The sequence below is a fragment of the Chiloscyllium punctatum genome, chromosome 11, assembly GCF_047496795.1.
Source record: "Chiloscyllium punctatum isolate Juve2018m chromosome 11, sChiPun1.3, whole genome shotgun sequence".
Classification (NCBI taxonomy): Eukaryota; Metazoa; Chordata; class Chondrichthyes; order Orectolobiformes; family Hemiscylliidae; genus Chiloscyllium; species Chiloscyllium punctatum.
In genome coordinates, this window is record NC_092749.1 from 23,522,338 (window position 1) to 23,547,539 (window position 25,202).

At 44.5% G+C, this 25,202-nt stretch overlaps 1 protein-coding gene across 1 annotated transcript in view; it reads right to left on the reverse strand.

Moving 5' to 3' along the window:
• Positions 1-25,202, reverse strand: part of crim1 (cysteine rich transmembrane BMP regulator 1 (chordin-like)) — a 211,218-nt gene that overhangs the window by 87,402 nt on the left and 98,614 nt on the right. The window contains exons 4-5 of the mRNA XM_072580500.1: positions 20,503-20,623; positions 17,322-17,443 (exon numbers count right to left, since the gene is read on the reverse strand). Of these exons, the coding sequence (XP_072436601.1) occupies positions 17,322-17,443; positions 20,503-20,623 (243 nt within the window). The remainder of the gene's footprint in view (positions 1-17,321; positions 17,444-20,502; positions 20,624-25,202) is intronic.

Below are 25,202 nucleotides of genomic sequence, written 5' to 3' on the forward strand. Positions count from 1 at the left end.
TTCTACTTCCTTTTAGCAGTTTTACTTCCCTTGATTCTGAGCTCCCTCTCAGATTCATGGGAGAGAGAGAGAGAGAGTGTGTGTTTACTTCAGTAATTTGTGCTTCTCTTATCTGAGTTCAGCTGAAATTTCTTGTCCCTAGGCAATTAGCTACTGCAGAACTGAGTCAACAATGATCGCTCCTGTTGAAAATGCTTTAATTCACTCTGTTACTACAGAGACAAAAACAAATCAGAAGTCAATAGTCCAACAACACTTCCCCAAAAAGCCATTATTCAGTGTCTCATGCTCAAAACTTCAATGTTTGCTCCAAATGAAATCCTTTCAACGTTCTGCAGGAACCACTACTTTACCTCTGGCAATGGGTAATATCTAACTAATGCTGACTAAGAGGAGGTCTACGCTGATTGCCGGTATTTCCCATTGGATGTGGGTGAATGGTTCCTAAGCACCTTCAGTATTGGGCAATTATTTTATTCTAAGCGATAACACTATAATGCAACAAGTTTCAAAGAAGAATACTATATAAGATGAGCCCGAAGACTTTTAAGCTGCATAACAACTGACAGCTTGTTAATTATGAACATAGGTAAGAAACATGCCTTGAAATAAAAATTGCAGTTGATGCTCAGAAAATGAACGAACTGGAGGAGGCAGGGTAACTGTTATCTTATGAGAAAAGACTAAATGGTTGGGACTCTATTCACTGGAGTTTAGAAGATTGAGAGGTGACGTCAATGATTCTTAAGGGGCTTGACAAGGTAAATGCTGAGAAGACCTTTCCTCTTGTGGGAGAGTCTAGGACCAGGGTACACAGTCACAGAGGTGAGGAGAAATTTCTTCTCTCAGAGGGTTGCAACTCTTTGGAACTCCTTGCCACATAGAGCTATGGGGGTAGAGTCCTTGTGTATATTTAAGGCTGAGATAGATTTTTGAAGCGCTTTAGGGAACAATTCTGGGACACTCGCACCAATCAACCCAACCGCCCCTTGGCCCAACATTTCAACTCCCTCTCCCACTCTGCCAAGGACATGTAGGTCCAGGGCCTCCTCCACTGCTGCTCCCTCACCACCCGACGCCTGGAGGAAGAACGCCTCATCTTCCGCCTTGGAACACTTCAACCCCAGGGCATCAATGTGGACTTCACCAGTTTCCTCATTTCCCCTCCCCCCATCTTACCCCAGTTCCAACCTTCCAGCTCAGCACCGTCCTCATGACCTGTCCTACATGCCAATCTTCCTTCCCACCTATCTGCTCCACCTTCCTCTCTGACCTATCATCTTCATCCCCACCCTCATCCACCTATTGTACTCTTTGCTACCTTCTCCCCAGCCCCACCCCACTCCCATTTATCTCTCCAAGCCCGGAGATGCCCTGCCTTCATTACTAATGAAGGGCTTTTGCCTGAAACGTTGATTTTCCTGCTCCTTGGATGCTGCCTGACCTGCTGTGCTTTTTCAGCACCACTCTGATCTAGATTCGTCAACAGTAGAGGAATCAAGGGTTTCAGGGAAAAAGACAGGAAAGTGACCCCCTGTTTCTATTTTTCATGATTTTCTGGGTCCGAGCACCTGTGTTGTTCTTACATCTGAAGCAACACACAACCTGTTCTCACCTCTGACCCATAGACAGGAGCATTGCAAGGGACAGTTGGCTCAATGGCTAATGTATGGTTTAGAACAACTGTAACAGTGGGGGTTTAATTTAATTTAGTTTAATTCCCATTCTGGCTGAGGTAGACTTGGGTTTTGTCTCCTTGCGCTGCCCTGGGAGTCAGCGGAAAGCAATACCATTACTGACAAAAAACAGCTAAGAAATCAGCTCAGAAAGAAGTATCAGCAGGTAATAAGCCAAGGACTTGATATACATACCCTCTCGGAAGTTGACTTTCATTACTCTTAAGGCAGGGAAAGGCCAGATTCTGGGTTTGAGTGTCATTCCTAAGGCTTGAGGACAAAGCCAAGGTTTAATGGCCCAGTGAGGTTCTAAGGGAGTGCTACACTTTCATTGCATAAAACGTTATCAGCCAACATTGCAAAATGCACGCAAACTGGTCACTATCATCCTGCTTTTTATTGGAGCCTGCCCTGTTCAAACTGGGTGCTACACTAAAATGACGACCACATTTCAGAAGTACCTCATTGTCTGTAAAGAGCTGAAAGGCACTGTACAAATGCAAGATTTTTTTTTCTCTTTTAATATGTTTGCAAGAAGCAGAAAACTGAGGAGGACAGTCATGATTAGATTAGATTCTCTACAGTGTGGAAACAGGCCCTTCAGCACAACAAGTCCACACTGACCCTCCGAAGAGTAACCCACCCAGATCCATTTCCCTCTGACTAATGCGCCTAACACTGTGGGCAAGTTAGCATGGCAAATTCACCAGCCTGCACATTGTTGGACTGTGGGAGGAAACCCGCACAGACACGGGGAGAATGTGCAAACTCCACACAGTCAGACACCCAATGTTGGAATCGAACCTGGGACCCTGGTGCTGTGAGGTAGCGGTGCTGCGTGGCAGCAGTGCTAACCACTGAGCCACCATGCTGCCCTATCTGAAGACAGACAAAGAACAATCGCATGTCATCTGTCCATTGCTCTGATCATGGTTTGCCGCGCTGTATGATGGGCACTAAAGAAAGCAAAATACATGAAGGGATTTTAAAAACAATGACGTGACAGTAAGGGAATGTACATCTGCAAACACTACCGGCAGTATATGTGCCTTCTGAGGCATGTTTTAATAGAATTAACCACGAATTAGAGTCTGCTCTCAGCACGCATCAAGAAAACCCATGCCACGATCTCACATGGCAACAGTTCTGACATGGCAACATGGACTGCTGTCTTCTAAATTGAGAATCTGGAATGTTCTGGTACAAAGCCAGTGCTGTGCTATCTATTCTTGCTTTATGGGGTACCATTAGTGGCAACTTTCACTGAGATGCAGCCACACACTTTGGACCAGCTCCAAGTATCACATGTGAAAAGGGGACTATGAGTGGGAGAAATGTATGTGCTGCAAATATAGCTTTCAGTCTGGCTGACTGAGGCGTTCAGTAAAGCTTTGAAGTTCAACAATGCATCCAGGCACCCCAGAAAAGACACTTGTTCTTGGAAGTGCTAAGTGGTTTGAGCACCATTTTGCACGTTGGTATAATTATAGCCCGGCTGATGACAGGCGTCTTGATAGTCTGCTGGCACAGCAGCAACTCTGGTCTCAAAAATCTGAGCCTGACCTCGGAGGCCTGGTGCACTTGGGGTCTCTGACGGGACAAATCTCCTCAGCCTGCTCCTGATCGTCTGGTTCAGAAATCGAAAGCCTATTCACTTGGCTGGTCTGCTTCAGGACTCCAAAACAGGGAGGTCATTGGCAACACCAAAAAGAAAGTTGGGCAAAGGGGAACAGAGTAAAAGGCAGGAAAAGGGATAGAATCGTGGCTTAATATGAGGCAATTATTCAACTCTTCCCTTCCACCATATTCTGTTCATTCAATACTGGCTTCAAATAGTGTGCAGCAGAGAGGGGAGCTAATTTGCACTCATCCTGTGTCACACAGCTGCTCCTAACCAATTGCACTTAACAGTGTGATCCTACTGTCTGGGAGGCACCTGATTTGATGTGGAGGAACTGATGTTGGACTGGGGTGGACAAAGTTAGAAATCACACAGAGCAGGTTATAGTCCAACAGGTTTAGTTGGACGCACTGTAACCTGGTGTTGTGTGATTTCTAACCTCATCTGGAAACCTCACTCCAGCTGTGATTGACAGTTCAGCAGAAGGGAAGAGTGGGATGTGGAATGAAAGAGTGAAAGAGACAGAGGGACAGGGACACCAAAGTCCCATCTTTCTGTGTTCTCAAACCAACGTGCTGCGTCGGATGTTGGCAGATTTTTCTGTAATATGCACATGAGCGAAGAGCAATGATTTACTTATACTGCAGGACTATAAAGCATAGAAGAAGACCATTCAGCCTGCCATGTCTATGCTAGCACTGTGAAAGAACTTGCTAATTATTCCTGCTCTTCCCCGCGACCTTTCAATTTTTTTGTTTCCTTTTAAGAATCTGTCCAATTTCCATTTGAAAGTTACAATTCAATCTGTTTCCACAATGCTTTCCGACGGTGTGTAAGTTGCTATGTAAAGCAGATTTCTGTTTATCTCTCCTCTGGATATTTTACCTATTATTTCCAACCTGAAACCTCTGGTTATTGACCATCCTATCTGATGAAATGTTTTGTCTAAACCTGTTTCATTAAATAATAACAGAGATAGTTTTGAATACTTTGCTTAAAGCTCCCTTCAAACTTTATGCTCTCAGGAAAACAGAATGTACTTAAGAGAGTGCAAAATCCAAACGTTTGGCAGGATGGGGTGGGGATGGAAGTGGTTGTGGATGAGTGGGGTAATTGGGAGAAGAGTTGAAAGGACAGCACAGGGGCTAACCGATATGAATTTCAACATGGACAGCTTTAAGCCAGGGCTTCCCAAACTTTATCCCAAGGCGACCTCATTTTAATCAGACTTCCAGTGGCCAGAGTGAAAATTGAAGGAGAGTGATTTAAAACTGTTGAGTGTCCCCTGTGGAAAAACAAAGACTCACTTTTTAACAGGCTGCCATTTTAACAGCAATCCGAGAACTGACAATTAAGCCATACTCATTGACAGTCTGAAACCAGAGCATTTAAAGGCAGTGTTCAGTACAAACTCCGTGATTTCTGCCTCCGAGTGCATGACTCCAAAATCTCCACACATGCCCTGTGGGGGATTGCGACTGGGAAAAAAAATGAAGTAAGATTTGGGAAGAATCCAGAGAGTGATACCAGATTGATGATGGCCCTGGCACTTCCAACAGAGTGTACTGATGAAGGTGGTGGCTGGTGAACAGTGAGAGAGTTAATTATTCAGAAACAGTTACGATGTTGAACCAGAGGTGGCCATTGAGGTTCAGTCGATGCAAGGAAATAACAGGATGCTCCAAGCAAACTTTATGAAAACTGCATTGAGGACAAGATCAAAGGAATAGAGGAGCAGTCCCCTCGGGCACATTAGCTCGACAGGTTGGATAGCTGCCCTGCGTGTCAACAGCGTGGGTTTATTCCTCTACCAGCTGAGCTCATCGTGGCGATCCCACCCTCTCAACCTTACCCTTCTCCAGAGGCATGTGACCCTCAGGTTAAAACACACCATCAGCTGTGTCTCTAGCTCTCTCTCTAATGAGGGAGTAGGTTATGACAACTTCCACTTATACCAAGCCTGTTAGGTTATTCAGTGAGAGTTAAGGTGATTCATACCTTTGGCTCCATATGCTTCAATATCCTGGTCTATCAAAAATGTATTGATCCCAATTTTTAAATTATGAATTGCATCAGTAATCACTACCTTTGCAGGGCGACATTCTCCAATTCTTGCATTCTATAAGTGAGAACCACTTGCTAATCTCTTTCCTGAAGAGGCTGGCTCTGATATTAAGAACTCTATCAGTGCAATAAGCACTCTCACTCCTTCTCCTCTAATCCAATCAACCTAAACCTCTTGTCTTCCCAATAATACACAACTAAATTCTGTGCTCTCTCAGAATCTAATCCCTAGAGCAATGGCAACATTCTGATGAATCTGGCCACCTTCCAAAGTCAATACTGTATATCCTTTTGAAGGTGCAGTGCTCAGAACTATGCGCACTTCACTAATCTATTATCCTCAAACAATTCCCACCATTACTTCTAATTTGTGCTCAGAAAAATGCTCCAGGGATCGTTCTCCTTGACACTCCTATCGATATGGAACTGTTACAAGGGAACTATCCCTTTGTCTTAACATAGAGCCCCACTAATCACCGGTCTGTGTCACGATGTTATCAGACGCTTTTCACCCTTTTGGATTCACTTGCTGTGGTGTGTTTGCATTTTTACACAGAGCGTTATTAATCACCCTTCCCTTTTCTGCCTCATAATATTCAGGATACGTGGAAATGCTCTTTTGTTTCATGAATTATGGGCATTCCCTGACTATTGATCACCCCATTAAATTAGCCTTTGTGCTGCTACATGGCAGATTTATCAAATTGCACTTTGCGCTTCATCACTTTCTGCATCCTCGCCAGTGTTTGATACTTTTATACGTGCCAGTTTTAGGTTCTCCGTCCATTCATTTTTCTCCTGATGTTTTGCAACAAGGTTTCATATATTCCCAGTGTTGTCAAGGCAGCCTTCAGTACAAGGCTCTGTATAAAGGAGCTCAATGTTGGAGAGCCAGATAGAGGCAAGCTCTGGTTTTGTTTTGTGTGCTATTTCCTGAAAATTCCAGACTCGTGAATATTTCTTCCTGAGTGTTGACACCAGGAATTCAGAAAGCCTGCACAACACCAGAGAACAAAACGCCTACCCCTCCGTAGCCCCTGAGTAGTGGCTACTGTTCAATTAAGAATGATCACGTTCTAGAATAAACTCATTCTTTTTCTCCACCTGCCTTTCAAAGGAACCCATAACTAAACTTCTTTTGAGAGCTGGAAGCTACTGTATATCAATGATGTGGAAGCATTGGTACTTTCATACAGTCGTTGCATCAATTTGCAGCATAAATCATTGTAGGTGGAGATGGGAAATGACATCAATTGCAATCCTGTCCTTTATTGTTGCCATGCACTAGATAATCTTCTCTTTTCACAAGGGGGTAAATTAAAAAGGCTCTGCTTAGGATGAACATTGAAATCTTCAGTGCAAGTACTTCTTCAGCTGAGTTCCAGGAACAAAGTATCAAAGCTCTGAAGAAGGATCACTGAAACGTTATGTCTGCTTTCTCTCTGCGAATGCTGCCAAACCTGTTGAGCTTTTCTGAAAATTTCCAGTTTTGTTTCCGATCTCCAGCATCTGCAGTTCTTTGTTTTCGTTTTAGTAAAGTATTGAAGATTAGAGGAGGCTGAGTTCTCGCAGCTTTCCTGCTGTGTTTCTGAATGAAGAATTCCCGAACACCCTGCCACATCGACTCCCTGAAAACGTGGTGGAAATTCACCCCCCCTCATCCTTTGATAAAGATTTTGCAATGTAACACTGCATCTTTCCCAAGGTCATGCAAAGGTTAGGGAAAGAGAATATGGGACAGTCAATAAAGAGAAACCAACTCACGTGAACAAAAGGTAAGAAAGTGAGAAACTGTTGTCACTTATAGAGCACACAATCTCAAGATGAACCGCCAAAGTAGTATTTTTGAAACATGGTTGCTGTAGTAATGTAGAAAACATGGCACACAATTTGCACACAGTAAGGTCTCAAAAACAATAAAGAAGTAATCCCAAGATAATGTGAGTATTATCTTTTTGGGACAGATATATATTGGCCAATACACTGGGGATAAGTCCTCTGATCTTTAGAATCTCTTACACCCACAACAGAAGGTAGAAAGGGCATTGGATTAACAACTTATCAAAAGGTGGCATCTGTGACAGTGTGGCACATCCTTGGCACTGCAATGGAATATCAGCCTAGACTTTGTGCTTCAACATCACAGTGGCTCAGTGGTGAGCACTGCAGCCGCATAGCACTAGGGTCCTAGGTTCGCTTCCAGGCTCGGGCAACTGTGCAAACTCCACACAGACATTCTTCCCCTTGTCTACGTGGGTTCCTTTCGGGTGCTCCGGTTTCCTCCCACAGTCCGAAGATGAGCAGGTCAGGTGAATAGGCCATGCTAACTTGCCCGTAGTGTTAGGTGCATTAGTCAGAGGGAAATGGGTCTGGGTGGGTTACTCTTTGGAGGGTCAGTGTGGACCAGTTGGGCCGAAGGGCCTGTTTCCCCACTGTAGGGAATCTAATCAAATCAGTACATGGCTTGGACCCATGGCCTTCTGAGGAAAGTGCTACCCACTGAATCGCAGCTGGCAACCAGCACTGGGATGGCTTTCCAGCATCTTAGTGCCCCCCTGTGCTACCATCATTCAATTGCCAAGGATCTTGGTGAGCCCCTGCTGGGTGAACAGTTGAACACCCAGGCTGTAAGAAAGGCTTAGTGGCAAGGAGATGGCTTCCCAAAAGAAAGATGATAAATGGAAAGCCCTGTAGAGGATTGAGAGAGCAGTTGTATTTCCATAGCTCTGATTGCAGACTGTTAGAGTTGGTAACCTGAAAACCAACTCAAAACTAGAGAGACTGTGGGAAAACAGGGTGGGATCAATTTGATGTAACCAAAATTAATTGAAAAGAATTAACAACCTCAGTGATAATGAATGCCTTATGTAATACAGGATTGTTAAATCAAGACCTTTGTTTCAAAACTAGATTCCTTAAACCCATTCACAGACAGGCTGGTTAAAAGCTTTATTGTTCAGACGGAAATTGGATGGGTTAGAATCTGAGATTTGAAAACTGTTTGTGTTTTATTTTCTCATTTTCTTTGAACATTTTTGTCTGTTAGCCAAAGGGGAGCCAAGACCACATGACTGACAGTTGAGAATGATCCCAATTCGCACCCAGTCTGTTTGTTCTTGATTGGTTAGAGAGAGCAGGATGCCAGGAAGGTGGGATGTATTGGGTGACCAATCACAGGAGTGAGGGCAGGGCCTGTCAGGAACCATGTGATAAGAGCTCCCTGTCACCCAGACAGGAGTCACTTGTATATAAACATACAGAAAACAGAGACAGATAATCATGTAGGGTTACAGAGCTGGGAGCAGAGAAATAGAGCCGATTGGATTTTTCAACAGAAAGCTGGAGTGGACTTGACGGGCTGAATGGCCTGTTGCTGTGCCACAATGACTCCAGGAAGTGCATACCAGCCAGGAGAAGATTAGCTGGTTCATCAAGCTTGCAACATGGTCATGATGGTCTTCCGGTGACATGTGACAGTCTCTTGGCATCGCATGGCCTCAGCGTGGTCTCCCAGCTTTGAGGAGATTCCAAAGCGGTTTCCTGGCCTTGTGAACCTCACGGTGAAGCCTGGCGCGGACTGGAGGCTAGTTGCCAGTGTGGTCTGGGTTGCAAGACCATTGTCCTGAACTTCCTATTTCTGCAACGCTGGACTTTTTATTTCTTTATTTTCTAAGATCTCGTCACTGAAGAAGCTGTACCTCACCACCTTTGTACCTAAGATGGCACTGCAAGTGACGACATATAAACTTTTCACAGTCCTTATTTGAGTACATTTATGGTAAGGTCCTAGGGAGTATTGCTGAACAAAGAGACCTTGGAATGCAGGTTCATAGCTCCTTGAAAGTGAAGTCGCAGATAAATAGGATAGTGAAGAAGGCATTTGGTATGCTTTCCTTTATTGGTCAGAGTATTGAGTACAGGAGTTGAGAGGTCATGTTGTGGCTGTACAGGTCATTGGTTAGTCCACTGTTGGAATATTGCATGCAATTCTGGTCTCCTTCCTATCAGAAAGATGCTGTGAAACTTGAAAGGTTTCAGAAAAGATTTACAAGGATGTTGCCAGGGTTGGAGGATCTGAGATACAGGGAGAGGCTGAACAGGCTGGGACTGTTTTTCTTGGAGTGTTGGAGGCTGAGGGGTGACCTTACAGAGGTTTACAAAATTAAGAGGGGCATGGATAGGATAAATAGGCAAAGTCTTTTCCCTGGGGTTGGGGAGTCCAGAACTAGAGGACATAGGTTTAAGGTGAGAGGGGAAAGATATAAAAGAGACCTAAGGGGCAACCTTTTCACACAGAGGGTGGTATGTGTATGGAATGAGCAGCCAGAGGAAGTGGTGGAGGCTGGTACAATTGCAACTTTTAAGAGGCAGTTGGATGGGTATATGAATAGGAAGGGTTTGGAGGGATACGGGTCGGGTGCTGGCAGGTGGGACTAGATTGGGTTGGGATATCGGGTCAGCATGGACAGGTTGGACCAAAGGGTCTGATTCCATACTGTACATGTCTATGACTCTATGACTCTACATGTAACAATAAAGCTAAGTGAATTCAATTCTGCATGCTTCCTCATTGCTATTGGGAGAGTTTGGTGCATGGACAGCAAGATTAACAGGACAGTTTAATATGGGAGACTGAAGAGGGAAAAGTAATGGAAACGATAAATGATACTAAAAATGGTACTGTAGAACAATGTTCACTTCTAAATAGTGGAAGCGAAACTGCAATACTAGAAGGTCCAATGGGGTTTGAGGTTACTGGAGTCAGAGTTAAAGGGTTAAATCTGTGCAGAAGCATGAGTAAGGTTTTGATAATGAAACGAGTCCTTCAGACGAAGGTAAGATATCTTGACACGCAAGAGTATTAAGAATTTCCTTCCCTTTTCTGGGGACAATCATGGAACCAGTTCAAAGTAATCATCCCACAAACATTTGGGAAGCATTACAAGTATATGCAAACTTTAAGCCAATTTTTTTTTGTAGACGAAATTGCAAAGTTCTACCAAAAAAGAGCTTAATTCATTGGCACAGAGCCACGCTGCTTCAATGTGTGGCCTCCAGATGTCTGCGAGCACTTCCTAACAGAAGCTGAGACTATGATATTGAGTGGAAGAGCAGTTCAAACCCTGCCAACAACACTTGCACTCTTTCAATTGTGGAGCCCCAGCCCTGATATGGAAATGAGTTCAGGTTGGTAAACCACAAGAATCTGGGAATGTCTGTCATCTCAAGATTTGTCTGTCTACACCTGAATGCTGCCCTTGATTGTCTATGTTGTGAATTCCTGAGCAGTGACAAAGGAGGCTGTAGCATAAATAAGGTTAGAGCTTCAGATGTGATTTTCAACCACTGCCACCACCTCATCCCCTTCCGCTCCATCAAGGAACTGCCCTATGCCACAATGAATCTCCTCTGCTTGCACCTCCCCATGCAATCGCAGGAGGTGTGACACTTGTCCCCTTTACCTTCTCCTTCCTCATTATCCAAAGCCCCAAGCACACCTTTCTGAAGCAGCGTTTTCCACCACCTTCTCTGAATCTATGGCTCACAATGTTGTCTCCTCTACACTGCGGAGACCATGTACAAGCTGGGTGATCGCTTAATTTGGGGAACACTTCCAACTCATCTGAAAGGAATGACTCTGACCTTCAGCTGTTCCAATACACTGCCTTGTCCTCATGCTCACATTTCTGTCCAAGGTTCACTGCAGTGTTCCATGGATGCCCAATGCAAGTTGGAAGAATGGAACCTCATTTTCCGCTAAGGTATTTGAAGTTTTATGTTAACATTGAGGTCTAACGACATCACAGCATTTCCTCCATTTTGCTCTTCCTTCCCGTCCTGCAGTGTCTCTGTGTTGGTTTCACTCAGAGCTGACCTTTATTTCGCTATTAACATCTACTCCAGACCAATGGCTGCTTATCTGCAACCATTACTACACCCTCTGCTTTTTGTTAAACAGAAGAATTCTACAGAAGAGTCAGATTGGTCTTGAAACATTTTCCCTTTTTCTCTCTTCACAGATGCTGAGTTTCTTCATCACTTTATTTTGTTTCTGATCTCCATCTTCTGCCATGCTTATTTTTAATATTCCCTTCCACTTTTTTCTGAACCCCTCCAGTGCATCACCCGTGTGCATGGAAAAGCAAATGGCACACAAAGTGCTGTGAGGCGTTCCTGACAGCTGTGATCGAGGGCAAATCTTTTAAAAGGTCTTCACTATTTGCTGACATGAAAAGTAGCTTTTCTGTCGGGCTCCTACTTCTTGTGGGGTGCGTTGTCCATTGATAGCATGCAATTTCCAAACTCAGCATCATCTTCTGATCATTACTGAGCAGAACGTCCCACTGGCGAAGGCCCGCTGTAAGAACATGGAGTTGGGGTAATGACCCAGAATGGCATGGAACTTCCTGAGCACTTGAATCCAGGCGTGAGCACGTGAACATTGGCTGAGAATGCACTATATTCTTTTGAAAACCAAGCCGAATTAATCTAAATTAAAGCTAATGCAACCCAAATAAGGACCGGCAGCCCTTTAGAGGAACACTGTGACAAAAACCAAATATTTAAATTGCACTTTTGAAACTCAAATCAACATGTGATTATGTTGAGGGGTGTGTGACAATGCCCTCTAGCTCCTGCAGTGCCCACTGGCGATGTGTGCACATAGGTAAAAGTGAGGACTGCAGATGCTGGAGATCAGTGTCAAAATTAAGAGTGGTGCTGAAAGGGCTTTTGCCTGATTTTCCTGCTCCTCAGATGCTGCCTGACCTGCTGTGCTTTTCCAGCACCACTCTAAATCTTGATGGATGCACACATCTGAACTCTTTGGTGAAAACAAATTTAAATGATAACCAAATTAAACCAAGTCAAAAATCGACAGCCCCTTAAAAGAGGCACAGTTACAAAAATCAAAATGATCAAACAAAACTAAAATTTTAAATTAAAAATGTAATTGCAGCTAGACAAAATGTATTCCAGCCCCTGCAGGGCCACTAGCCTCACTTGGATGCACTTATATATGTACATATGTCATTTCCACGTGTAGGGGTTGTTTTCCAGTCATCTCTAGTTGTCCTAGTGAGTCACCTTCTTGACAACATAGTGGCCCTTTCAGAAAACAGTCACAGTCAACCATATCGCTGTGGGTTCTGAATCAAAAATCGGCCAGATTGGGTAAGGACAGCAGATTTTCTATCCCAAAAACAAATCAGTGAGCCAGCTGATTTTTTTTAAAATGACAATCTGGTAGCTACATGGTCAGTGTTACAGATACCAGCTTTTTATTCCAGATTTATTTAATCAACTGTATTTAAATTCCCCAGCTGCTGTGGTGGGATTTGAATTCATATCTTTGGGCCATCAATTCAAGCTGACTGGATTACAAGCCCAGTAATATAACCATGATGCTACTATTCTCCATTTATTAGATTTACACAAGAGAATGTACACCTGTTCTAAACTAAACTAATTTTTAAAAGAAGTCGTGCTGGTAGAATGTGTTCCATTACGAACTGTAGACAAATATAGATATAACTTATACTTGGGCTGGCCACAAACCAAAATATAAACTTCTGGTTGTTCATGGTCACTGCTCACAACAACCTCTCTTCAACTAGATTTTATTTATTTTAAGACAGATTGCTTTCTCTTCGAGTCAGATATTAAAATGACCAGATATGTTTGCTTGGTACAATATATGGAAGGTACTTGGCTCCCATTCTGCAGCACACGGATAAGCACGGGGATTCTAACTTCAGCAGGTTCCCTTCCTTAGACAAACCCCACCCACTAAAAGATCAATGCAGCAAATATTTTGAGTGGAGCTAATCTCTTGTGAATAGACTGTGAATACACGAATCCCTCTCCGCCCCCACTCCTGCCGAGAATAACACAGATCAAACCTTAACCCTTGAGTGACTGGTTACCTTTACCCTGCATCCAAACCATTCCACAAACCACCATGCAAAATCCCTCCGATTCCAATGGTCTGCTCAAATAATATAAGCCAAGAGATTATTTTTGACTATATACATTGTGGAATGCTTAGCAAACATGCACAATACTTTTCTGTCTTACATTTAGCAGAGATTTTAAATCATTCGAAACATATGAAGCATGCCACATAAGTAAGCATCAGATAGGTATCCTAATCACAACTCTCCCAACTCCAACACTGCATTCGCCTCCTCTTTCATTTATCCTTACTTTTATATCTTTGAGTCTGTGGGTTATGTCCACAATCTCTAATCAGAAAGCAGGTGACAATCTTCCTCCAACTATACTGACGTTGAATAGTCAAAGAAAGATGTTGTTGCTGAAGGAGTCTCGGATGAGCCTCTGTTACAATGCACTTTGCTCCCTTTATGGAATAAATGCTGCAATAATCGGAGCCCTTGATTTGGATGGGACTCTTATAAAGGTGAAAGAGGAAGGCTCCTCTGATAGTAATATTGTTTGAGGGAAAAATATTGGCCAGAACAGCAGATATAACCCCCTTGCTCTTTGAAAAACTGATGTGGGATCTTTAGCAACTCTCAGAGAAGGCATAAAATGCCTGAGTTTCACTTGTCCCCCAATGGACAGTCCCCCTGTTGCACCCACTCAGCTCTGCACTGTCAGCCCAGATGTTCACTCAAATGGGGCCTGCACCCACAACCCAGTGACTCAGAGTCAAGGGTGTCTGACATGAGAAATGGAAACATTCCCGGTGGCTGCACCTGACCAATATCCAATGACGGCTGCTGGGACATGCCAGTACATGATGCCACAAAGTGGCAAGCTTGGGTTTAATGGCGAGGTGAACATTCACTGTTAGGCTAATACATTTGGACAGTTCTTGCAGACTGCTGCTGACTGCAGAACCACACCACAGCAAGAAAGGATGGAGGCAACAAATTAAAACCTGGACTGTAAAACAAATTGATATAGTTGTGAGGAACTGATAGAGAGAGAGAGCACTGAGGTAGATTTCCTGGACGAAGCAATGAATGGAATGGATGGAAAACTGAGGACAATGCATGCGTAATTTTTTAAGCGTTTTTGCTGAGTCTTGGAATCTCAAAAGCTTTAACTCACAACCTACTGACAAGTAGGAATGTGGCAAGTTGATTGTCACGTTCAGAAAGCTAAAGAAGGTTGACTCACAAGCTCTGTCTGCATCTTCCCTGATTCCCACAGTGGAACTGCCTTTGCATGCATCAGTCTAGGGGGATTTGACACTTATTGTCTTGGAAGGAGCATGACTAAAGAGCTTCTTTGAACCATTGTCCACTGTTCGCATTGTGTGCTGCAAGCCAGGGAGGTGTCTAATAAGCCATTTATCATCCAATATTTTCCACTTGCAACAGTAATCAAAATGTATTGGCACATGTTATAATCTGGTTGAAGCTGCCCTGAACTCATTTCATTTCAGGATCTATAGTCAGCCAGAGAGAGAGAGAGAGAGAGATAGGGAGGGAGGGAGAGAGAGTGAGGGAGAGAGTGAGGGAGGGAGCGAGGGAGGGAGGGAGAGAGAGAGAGAGAGAGAGAGAGAGTGAGGGAGGGAGGGAGAGAGTGACAAGTGAAAGGAATGTAAACAAAGGAGGCTATTTCACCCCTTCTTTCTGGAGGTGAAAAGATCAGTGTTAAGGGATCCTAGAACTGGACAGATTGAGCAACCTTCAAAAGTATCTCCATGAACCATGCTTAAGCCTTCCATCCAAATTGTTTGGGATGAAACAATTCAATTGGCAAAACGGGTAGAAACAGATTGGAGCCAAAGTCTGGGTTTACAAAGCTCTCTGTGACAGCTTCCTGAAAATGGGAAATCGCTTCATTGCACGTGGAGGGAAGGAAGAGCAAATAGCTCACTGTTTGTGGGGGGCACGGGGAGGGGGGGGTCAACGGAGATGCTTCAATGTATTTCAGCAATACCTTCTTCCAATGTTGACTACATAATTTAATTACGTTGTTGCTGTCAAGTGGACCATTTTATCCTTTGAGACATTGTTGTCACGGTGCCAAGTGTTTCAGCAAGATACAGCGCAGCATTCTCTATATTTAGTTTCCATCAAAGTCGAAACATTGTGCTATATTTAAGGAGCTGGATCCTGCTGATGCACAATGCTGCTATGTTGACTATTTGTGAATAAAACAGCAGGAATAAATGTTATGGTCGGAGGCGTCCTTCATACTTTGCAAAACACATTCTTTCCATTTGGATTCGCACTTTTCTGCATCCTCCACAAATAATTCAATATCAGTCTTATCACTCAGTTGCAACAACATTGCCTTGAACTTGGATAGTCTCTGGGATACACAATATACTGGTTAAACTAGTAGTGAGGAGCTCAAATGGAAGGTACAGGTCTGCGTGGGTGCAGAGAGTGTGGGTTCTGCCAATGTCTGGGGTGACTGACATCTTGAGCATTCTGACGCAAAGTCTGCACTGGAGTGATCAATGATAAAGCACAGGAACATGGACAGAAAACTGAAGCAGCCAAACGTAACACTGATGGAGTGAATAAAGCCTCCTTTCCAAGAAGCATTACATGTGTGCTGACACCAGCTGGATTGCCCTAGTTTGGGAAGGTGGTTTCCCACTGTCCTTTCACAGGTGATTAGAGATGGCCAACAAATACTGGCCATGTGGAGCAATGTTTACAATGCCATGAGTTTCCAGCCAGGAGAGTTTATGGGACATGGTCATGCTCCAATATCAACAACACCACAAAGGTCATGGCAACAAAGACTAAAATTCTTCAACCCTTCTGCTGCAGCGCAGTAACGTCAAAGCCACAACGCCTCAAGGTGAGTCCAACTGAGCACCCTGATGAATTATTGACAGCAACTTGGGAAATGGAGATAGCCATAAAACAGAGGGGGTGGAAACCCCCTCAAAGTAAACTGGGTGGAAAAAGTGCAGGAAAACCTGCCTTGACCTCCCAGACAGTGGGTGGCTGAGGCTTGTCTCCCTCTACACCTGGGAACAAGGGCACAAATAATAGTGCCATTGCCTCTCAAATCACGCCATCCTGGCACTGAAATTTTATCACCCCTGTGCCATGGTTGTTGGTTCAATGCCCCACAGTTCTCAGTGCCTCTGAGGGAACACCATGACCACCAGGATAGCAGTGACTCAAGCAAGAGGCCTATCAGCACATTCTTGGGATGGGTGGCCTTATCAGGGTCACCCACATCCTGGCTGCCATTAAAACAAGACAAGGTGCTCCCTGCCTTCTTAGTTGCACACTGTGCATGATTTAAGGAAATCTGAAGTAAGAATGGAAAAAAGCATGATTCATAACTTCAGAGAGCACAGCCGGTGTTAGATATATCCTAATAACAGCTCTTTTATATCATTGGGCTTTTCAAACATACATAAAAACTGTAATCAAGTTATGCAGAAGAGCGTGAAAGAAGCTATAAAGTGTAGCTTCAAAGCTGGATTGTGCGCTTTTAACCAAAGGTAGTAAAAATCACTGAAGGCATTTCCAAATCCTTAGATGTGGACAATGTTTAGACTTCTTTTTTAATTAGTCTAAAATGGTATCAATCGAGGCTGACAACACAGCACCTCTGAATCCTCCCCCACAGCTTTGTGCAGGACATCTTTCTCAGTCTGGCTTTCCTGTGCATGCCATACACAGACACACAGGCAGAGATAAACACACACACAGACACACACACACACACAGGCACCGTTATACACAGATACACAGACACAAACACACACATACACACACAGACACACCCAGGCATCGATACACACAGGCACAGTTTTACACACACACAGGCACCGTTATACACAGATACACAGACACAAACACACACATATACACACAGACACACCCAGGCATCGATACACACAGGCACAGTTACACACACACACACACACACACACAGACATCTCCCCATTTTCATTTCTTACAAACATTCCCACAGCAGCTTTAAACTTTATTTTGAACTATATTTGCACGTACCATTGATGCACTCGAACAGATCGCAGCATCTTCCTGGCAGGCCATCCCCAGGGGAAATGATACGTGGCACAGTGCCAGCCTCACACTTAGGGACACGACAGATTCCCAGCAGACACTCGCACCTAGAACCCAAACAAGACACAACAAAATGAATCTTTTGACTGCGAGAACTGCAGGTGCCCAAGAGGAGGACAAAGCCACAAGCGCTGAGTCCATTCAGTCATTATATTGTAACTGAGCAAGCAACTCTGGCCTGAAGCTGCCTTACTATCCAGCTGTGTGTGTGTGTGTGTGTGTGTGTGTGTGTGTGTATGTGTCTGTGTGCGTGTGTGTATGTGTGTGTGCACGCGCGTGCCTGTGTGTATGTGTGTGTGTATCTGTGTGCGCGTGTGCCTGTGTGTATGTGTGTGTGTGTCTGTGTGTGTGTGTGTGTGCGCGCGCGCGCGCGCGTGCCTGTGTGTATGTGTGTGCATGCCTGTGTGTGCGCATTGGCTTTATGTTCTGCCATTTGGATTTGATCCAGCACAGAATGATTGGAAAGGAGACAACGTGATCCCTCTGCTTTTTTCTGGCTGTAAAGATTCTGGTAAAGGTTTTATGTGAAATAGCTATAAACCACTCCAATCTAGCTCTGAAAGGACAATGAACCTTGTCTGAGGAGCTGGGCTGAGGAGTGGCAGATGGAGTTCAACCCTGCCAAGTGTGAGGTTGTCCATTTTGGAAGAACAAATAAGAATGCGGAATACAGGGTTGATGGTAGGGTTCTTAGTCAGGTGGAGGAACAGAGGGATCTTGGGGTCTATGTACATAGATCTTTGAAGGTTGCCACTCAGGTGGATAGAGCTTGTAAGAAGGCCTATGGAGTATTATCGTTCATTAGCAGAGGGATTGAATTCAAGAGTCGTGAAGTGATGTTGCAGCTGTACAGGACTTTGGTTAGGCCACAGTTGGAGTACTGTGTGCAGTTCTGGTCGCCTCACTTTAGGAAAGATGTGGAAGCTTTGGAGAGGGTGCAGAGAAGATTTACCAGGATGTTGCCTGGAATGGAGAGTAGGTCGTACGAGGATAGGTTGAGAGTTCTCGGCCTTTTCTCGTTGGAACGGCGAAGGATGAGGGGTGACTTGATAGAGGTTTATAAGATGATCAGAGGAATAGATAGAGTAGACAGTCAGAAACTTTTTCCCCGGGTACAACAGAGTGTTACAAGGGGACATAAATTTAAGGTGAAGGGTGGAAGGTATAGGGGAGATGTCAGGGGTGGGTTCTTTACCCAGAGAGTGGTGGGGGCATGGAATGCGCTGCCCATGGGAGTGGTAGAGTCAGAATCATTGGCGACCTTTAAGCGGCATTTGGATAGGTACATGGATGGGTGCTTAATCTAGGTTAGAAGTTCGGCACAACATCGTGGGCCGAAGGGCCTGTTCTGTGCTGTATTGTTCTATGTTCTATGTTCTATGTTCTATGAACCACAGCTCCTCACTTCACAATCATAGGCAATTACAAGCAGAGGAGTGGGTTATGAGGATAACAGGAAATTATCAGAAACAGTGGAGCAGGAGGTGTGATTGTTATTGAATCCTTTTGTGAGCAATGATGAGTGGTACTGCTGACAGAGTGAACAGCTGGATCTAAGACATGAATGTACCTGAGAGAGACAATGGTCAAATGTGCTGGCAGGACCCGCTGAGGCTACGTGTGAATCCAATATTATCAGCCCGGCTGAGATTCAGGGATTCATCAAATTACGCTGGGTCCACAAAACAGAAACTAGTCTGCCATCTAGTTCATGTCAGTATTTATTCTCAGAACAGATTCCTCCCACCCTTCTTCAACTACAATGGCATGTAGGTCTATCTACAGCATGTGTGGAGCTGGAGAGAGCAAAGCAGGTCAAGCAGCATCAGAGGAGCAGGACAGTGAACAGTTCCGATCGGGACCTTTCAACAAGACTCAGTGAAAGGGCCCAACCTGAAACATCGACTCTCCGGCTCCTCTGATGTTGCACGACCTGCTATGCTTTTTCCAGCTCCACACCTTATCGACTCTGACTTACCAGCAGCTGCAGCCCTCACTATCTCCAACCTACCTACAGCATGTGGAATGCAGCTGTTCAAAATAAAACAGCTCACCACCACCTTCTCAAGGGCAACTAGAGATTAGCAATAAATACTGGCCCAGAAAGCGGCATTCACACCCCACAGCCTGTCATTGTTAACGTTTCAAGTCCAGTGACCCTGCTCTGAAGAAGGTTCACTGGACTTGAAATGGTAAATCTGCTTTCGCTCCACAGGTGCTGCCAGATCTGCTGAGTTTCTTCAGCAATTTCCATTTTAGCTTCAGATCACCTGAAATTCTTTGTTTCATGTTAGCATTTAGTTCATGTCCCCTTCTATTTAGTTTCAGTCTCAGGAGTTTATTTCACTTTCAATTAAATGATCTAATCTTAACCATTCCTTGTGGTAAGGCATTCTACATTCTAACCATTCCTGGAGTGAAGAGGTCTTCCTGAATTCCTTTTTGGATTTATGAGTTGTTTTCTTAAATTTACAGCCCCTAGTATTGGACTTACCCACAAGTGGAAGTATCATCTCCCCATCTACCCTATCCAAATCTTAAATTAATTAGTTAAGAATCGCACAACATCAGGTAATAGTCCAACAGGTTTGATTGGAAGCACACTAGCTTTCTGAGCGCCGTTCCTTCATCAGGTGATCACCTGATGAAGGAGCAGCGCTTTGAAAGCTAGTGTACTTCCAATTAAACCTGTTGGACTATAACCTGGTGTTGTGTGATTTTTAACTTTGTACACCCCAGTCCAACACCGACATCTCCAAATCTTAAATTAATTAAGTTACTATATTCCTACCAGAAATAGGGTTGCCCTCTCATTAGAGAGAGAGATGACTGGTGGTAGTTTAACCTTGGGGTCACCACACCTCAGATGAGGGGACAGGCTGAGAAGAACCTTGATTAGGTCATCCCTCTTTTCTAGATATCAGTGATTCCGTCTAGGACTAGCTCCTGTCCAATGCGCTTCTGTAAAATCACGACTTAACTTGTAGTTACGAGAGCTAAAACCTCCACAAAGGGAGTGACTGAACATGCCGTTGTTGACTTGCCGCATCCCTGGGGGTTATGGATACCCTTCCTCACCATCGTCAGGACCAGCGAGGAGACTCACCGTGTCGGGAGAGTGCAGCAGCCGTCAGCAGTTAGTCGGGTCGGGGTCTCATAGCTGTCGGGTGGGCAGACGACAGGCTGAATGGCTGGGCAGTCCACTGTGCTGCAGTCCACATTATACACTGCAAGAGGCAAAATGAAATTGTCAATATCAAGTATTCTCTGGCCGCAGCTGGAGAGATGAGCAGGTGGAATGAACCCGTGCAGATGGAGGATGCATTGAATCAGCGCGTGTTGTCAAGAGTTCACTGTAACCTCTAGGTATTACCACCTTCTCCAACAGAGCCTTCTGAGAACAGGGTGAAAATTGAGCAGCAAACAGTAACTGCTAGATGCTCCCACATTCACAGTGTAATCTTCCAAACTCCTATAGCCCATGGGAATCCAGGGTGTTCAAAATCAGGAGGGATTTGAGCTGAGTAAATAAGGGGATAGGATTCTTGTTGGTGGAATATTTCAGAGGGTATTAATTTAAGGTGATTTGTAACAGACGTAATCGTAACAGGAAGAAAATCTTTTTTATGCAGCTAGTGCTCAGGATCTGGGACGCACTGCCTGAGAGTGGGGTGCACACGGATTCAACTGAGGCTTTTCAATGGCAATTGGATGACGATTGAGGAGAAAATGTAACAGAGCCACAAGGGAGTTTGACTCAACAGTCAGTACAGAGATGGTGGGCTTTTTCTGTTGTGAAATCATTTTATTCTTCCAGGAACAGGCACTACAGCTATAAAACTTGGACAAAGTTCTCCACTGGCACCACTACAGTGAATTAGTTCTTTAGGTTATTTTCTGGTGCCCTCCCTTCTCGTTTCCTATCAAGTGAGCTCTGAATGGGGAGCCTTTTTGCTTTCCATTGAGTTGAAAGACTAGAGAAATTTAAAATTGTGAAAATCTCTTGTTCAAGTAATATGTGTGTGTGTGTGTGTGTGTGTGTGTGTGTGGTGTGTGTGTGTGTATGTGTGTGTGAGAAAGAGAGCGAGGGACACAGGAGAGGACAGTGCTACCGCATGTATGTGCGTGAGTGAGTGTTTGTGAGAGAGAGTGTGTGTGACTCAGAGGGAGAGTGATACTGAGTATGTGAGAGTGATATGTGATGAAAGATGAAGATAATTTGAGTGCGTGTGTGTTTGAGTATGTGAGCGCACATGTGAGACAGAACAACACTGACTCTATGTGTGTGTGTGTGTGAGAGAGAGAGAGAGAGAGAGAGATACCGAAGGTGTGAGTGAGTGCATGCATGTGAAAGACAGAGAAATGACATGGGACTGCGTACTTGCGTGTGAGTAACAAAGGGAGCAATATTGAGCACGTGTGTGAGAGAGCGATACCGAGTGTGTGTGACTGAGTATATTTGTGTGTGTGAGAGAGAGTGTGTGTGTGTTTGTGTAGAGAGAATCTGGGAAAGTAACTGTCAGCTGATCAGGCTCATTTCTCTGTGAATACATAAAGGGTTGCAATCGTGTGACGCGATATTAGTAACAAATGCTGCTCATGGTTTCACTTAAAATTCCTCTATCTGCTTTTTAAAAGGCAATCTAACCTGTGGATATCACATGAACACGCTAACAGTTTTATTACTAACATTGCAAAATAGCATTTCAGTCCAAGTTTGGTCTAACAACAGCAGGCATGGCATCTTCAATAATGAGAAACATCCCCAGCTCTTTGCCTGAGATGGATAATCTGCATGACATTAAGACAAATTAGGGGTGAAAATAGGCCATTCAGCCCATCAAGCCTGTTCCACCATTCAATAAGATTTCAGCTGATTGGTTTGTGTTCCAAATTCCACATTTCCATCTCTCCCCTGATCCTCTTTAATCGAGGAGTTATGGTGAGAGGGAGGGTCATAGGCTGGTATAGAAGAGGGCAGGGAGGGAGTGAATAGGGAGGGAATTCCAGAGTGCAGAGCTCAGACATCAGAAGGCGTGGTTGCTAAAGGAACGAGTAATGCATGAGGAGACACCGTTGGAAAATATTGAGTTCTCAGAGGGTTGTAGGGCAGGAGAAGTTTAGAAAGAGGCTTGAGATCATAAGTGGATTTTAAACAGGAGGAACTGGGAGCCAAAGGAGGTCAGGGATTGGTGTCAACAAAGAGCACACAGCTTTGGTTGAGCAGAACTTTGGATGGAAGATGAAAGTCTGTCCAGGTGAACACTGGAATAAGTCAGAGGGGACAACCATCTGGATAAGGGTTTCAGCAGCAGCAGCAATTGGACTAAGGCAGTATGGGGAGGGACAGTCAGTTGGGTTGGTAAACAGACAGTTTTTCATGGTGGACATCACATGGAATTGGAAGCTCAGTTTAGATCAAAAAGGAGTCAGAGTTTGCAAACACTCTGCTTTCTCCCGAGATGGTGGTCTAGGTGTAGAATGGAGATCATTTGCTCAGGAATGACTCGGTCTGGCTAGTGTTTAACAAGCCTCCTCCAGGGCTGTTTAGTACATGAGCTGCAACAGAGATAGTGCAGCTGATAGAGAGGCAGAACTACCTTGTTAAAGGTGACCCAGTGTGTTTGGTGATGTCCTCAAGAGGCAGCATGTAGATGAGGAAGAGGAGGGAGGTCAAGAATGCCTTCAAGGCAATCCTGTTCACTCTTGTATAGTGCTTCATAAAAAAGATGTAAGGTTTGTCACAAGACCAATCTGAAGACTTTGTGACAGCATGATGTGATGCTTTGGAGCTCAGTACAGACAAAAGTAGTAGCTGACATGCGATAGCATGACAAAGTAAGCCATATCCAGTTAAGTCTAAGGAAATTAAGCCCTTAGGTCGGTCTGATATCCAATATCCTGTTGTATGGGAAAACATTCCTCATGAAAATCCTGTCACATGACAACCTGCGTTAAATAGGAGTGAAAGCGTAGGCTGTTTCCCTCGACGTGCTGAAAACCATCAGCAATGGCGACAGCACAGGTTCCTCTGGACAATATGGTGTGACAGCAGATAGTGACTAGATCACTGGTAGAGGATTTTGCGGGGATTGATTCATTTGCTAGTAAACGGCCTAGATTTTGTCAACAAATTATAAAGACAAAATCAGTTTGTCTTTCAGGTTTCCTTGGGGTTGCAAATCTGGGTCATCAGTTGCCTGTCATTTTTATTCTCGACCTAAATTCCCACCCTGACCTCCTCTGATCCTGGCCTCCTGCATTATTCCAATACCAACCTCACGCAAGCCCAGGGAACAACACCTCAGTTTTCAATCCGGCACAATTCCACACTGAGTTCAACAATTTCAGGCTGTGGAGTCCACTCCCCCAATACTGTTTTAGATTAGATTGGATTCCCTACAGTGTGGAAACAGGCCCTTCAGCCCAACAAGTCCACACTGACCCTCCAAAGAGTAACCCACCCAGACCCATTTCCCTCTGACTAATGCACGTAACACTATGGGCAATTTAGCATGGCCAATTCACCTGACCTGCACATCTTTGGACTGCGGGAGGAAACCGGAGCCCCCAGAGGAAACCCACGCAGACACAGGGAGAATGTGCAAACTCCACACAGACAGTCACCCGAGGCTGGAATCGAACCTGGGACCCTAGTGCTGTGAGGCAGCAATGCTAACCACTGAGCCACTGTGCCGCCCATCTTGGTTTAAATTTGTTATTTTCTTGTTTTTTCTCTCTTTCAGATAGTTGCTGTGCACCATTCTGCCACTCACACCTCCTTGACAGCTCCATTTTGTTTCCTAATATTTATCATGACCATTCCTGTCTGCCATGCAGCAACCACTGATTCTTTTGTTATTTAGCCTCTCCCTTCACAGACTCTCACTTTCATTCTTTTTCCCACCTCCCATTTTCATAAGTTTCAAACTGGCCAAATTTCCAAATTCTGATAAGAGGTTATTGGCTTGAAATGCGAAATCTGTCTCTTCCTCTCTCCCAGAATTACTTCCCATGTATTTTCATCATCTTAGACCATTGGACATTGGAACACAACAAGGTCATTTGGCCCAATGAGTCTGCTCCACCAGTCAATGAGATCATGGCTGATCTGATAATCTTCAATACCACTTTCTTGCCATTTCCCAATAACTCTCACTGATTAAAAATCTGGCTGTCTCAACCTTGAATATCCTTAACAACCTATCCTCAACCTGTGCAATAATGAATTCCACCGATGCACTAACCTGTATGAAAGGAAATTCTTCCTTAACTCTGCTTTAAATGGAGGACCCCTTATTCTAAGATTACAACCACTGGTCCTGGACTCTCCCACAAGGAGGAACAATCTGTCCGCAACTACCTTGTCAAGTCCCTGAAGAATGTTGGATGTTTCAATAAGATCACCTCTCATTCTTTTGAACACTGACGAGTACAGGCTCACTCTACACTCTCACCCTCCCCCCCTCACCTTACCTCAGTTCCAACCTTCCAGCTGAGCACCATCCTCATAAGCTGTCCGACCTGTCAATCTTCCTACCCACCTATCCGCTCCACCCTCCTCTCCGACCTACCACCGTTACCCCCACCTCCAGCCACCTATTGCACTCTCAATTACCTTCTCCCCAGCCCCACCCCCCTCCCCCCCCAACATTTATCTCTCCATCCCAGAGGCTCCCAGCCTCATTCTTGATTAAGGGCTCCCACCCGAAACATTGATTTTCCTGCTCCTCGGATGCTGCCTGACCTGCTGTGTTTTTCCAGCAACACACTCTCAACTCATAAGACAGTCCTTCCATAGCAGAC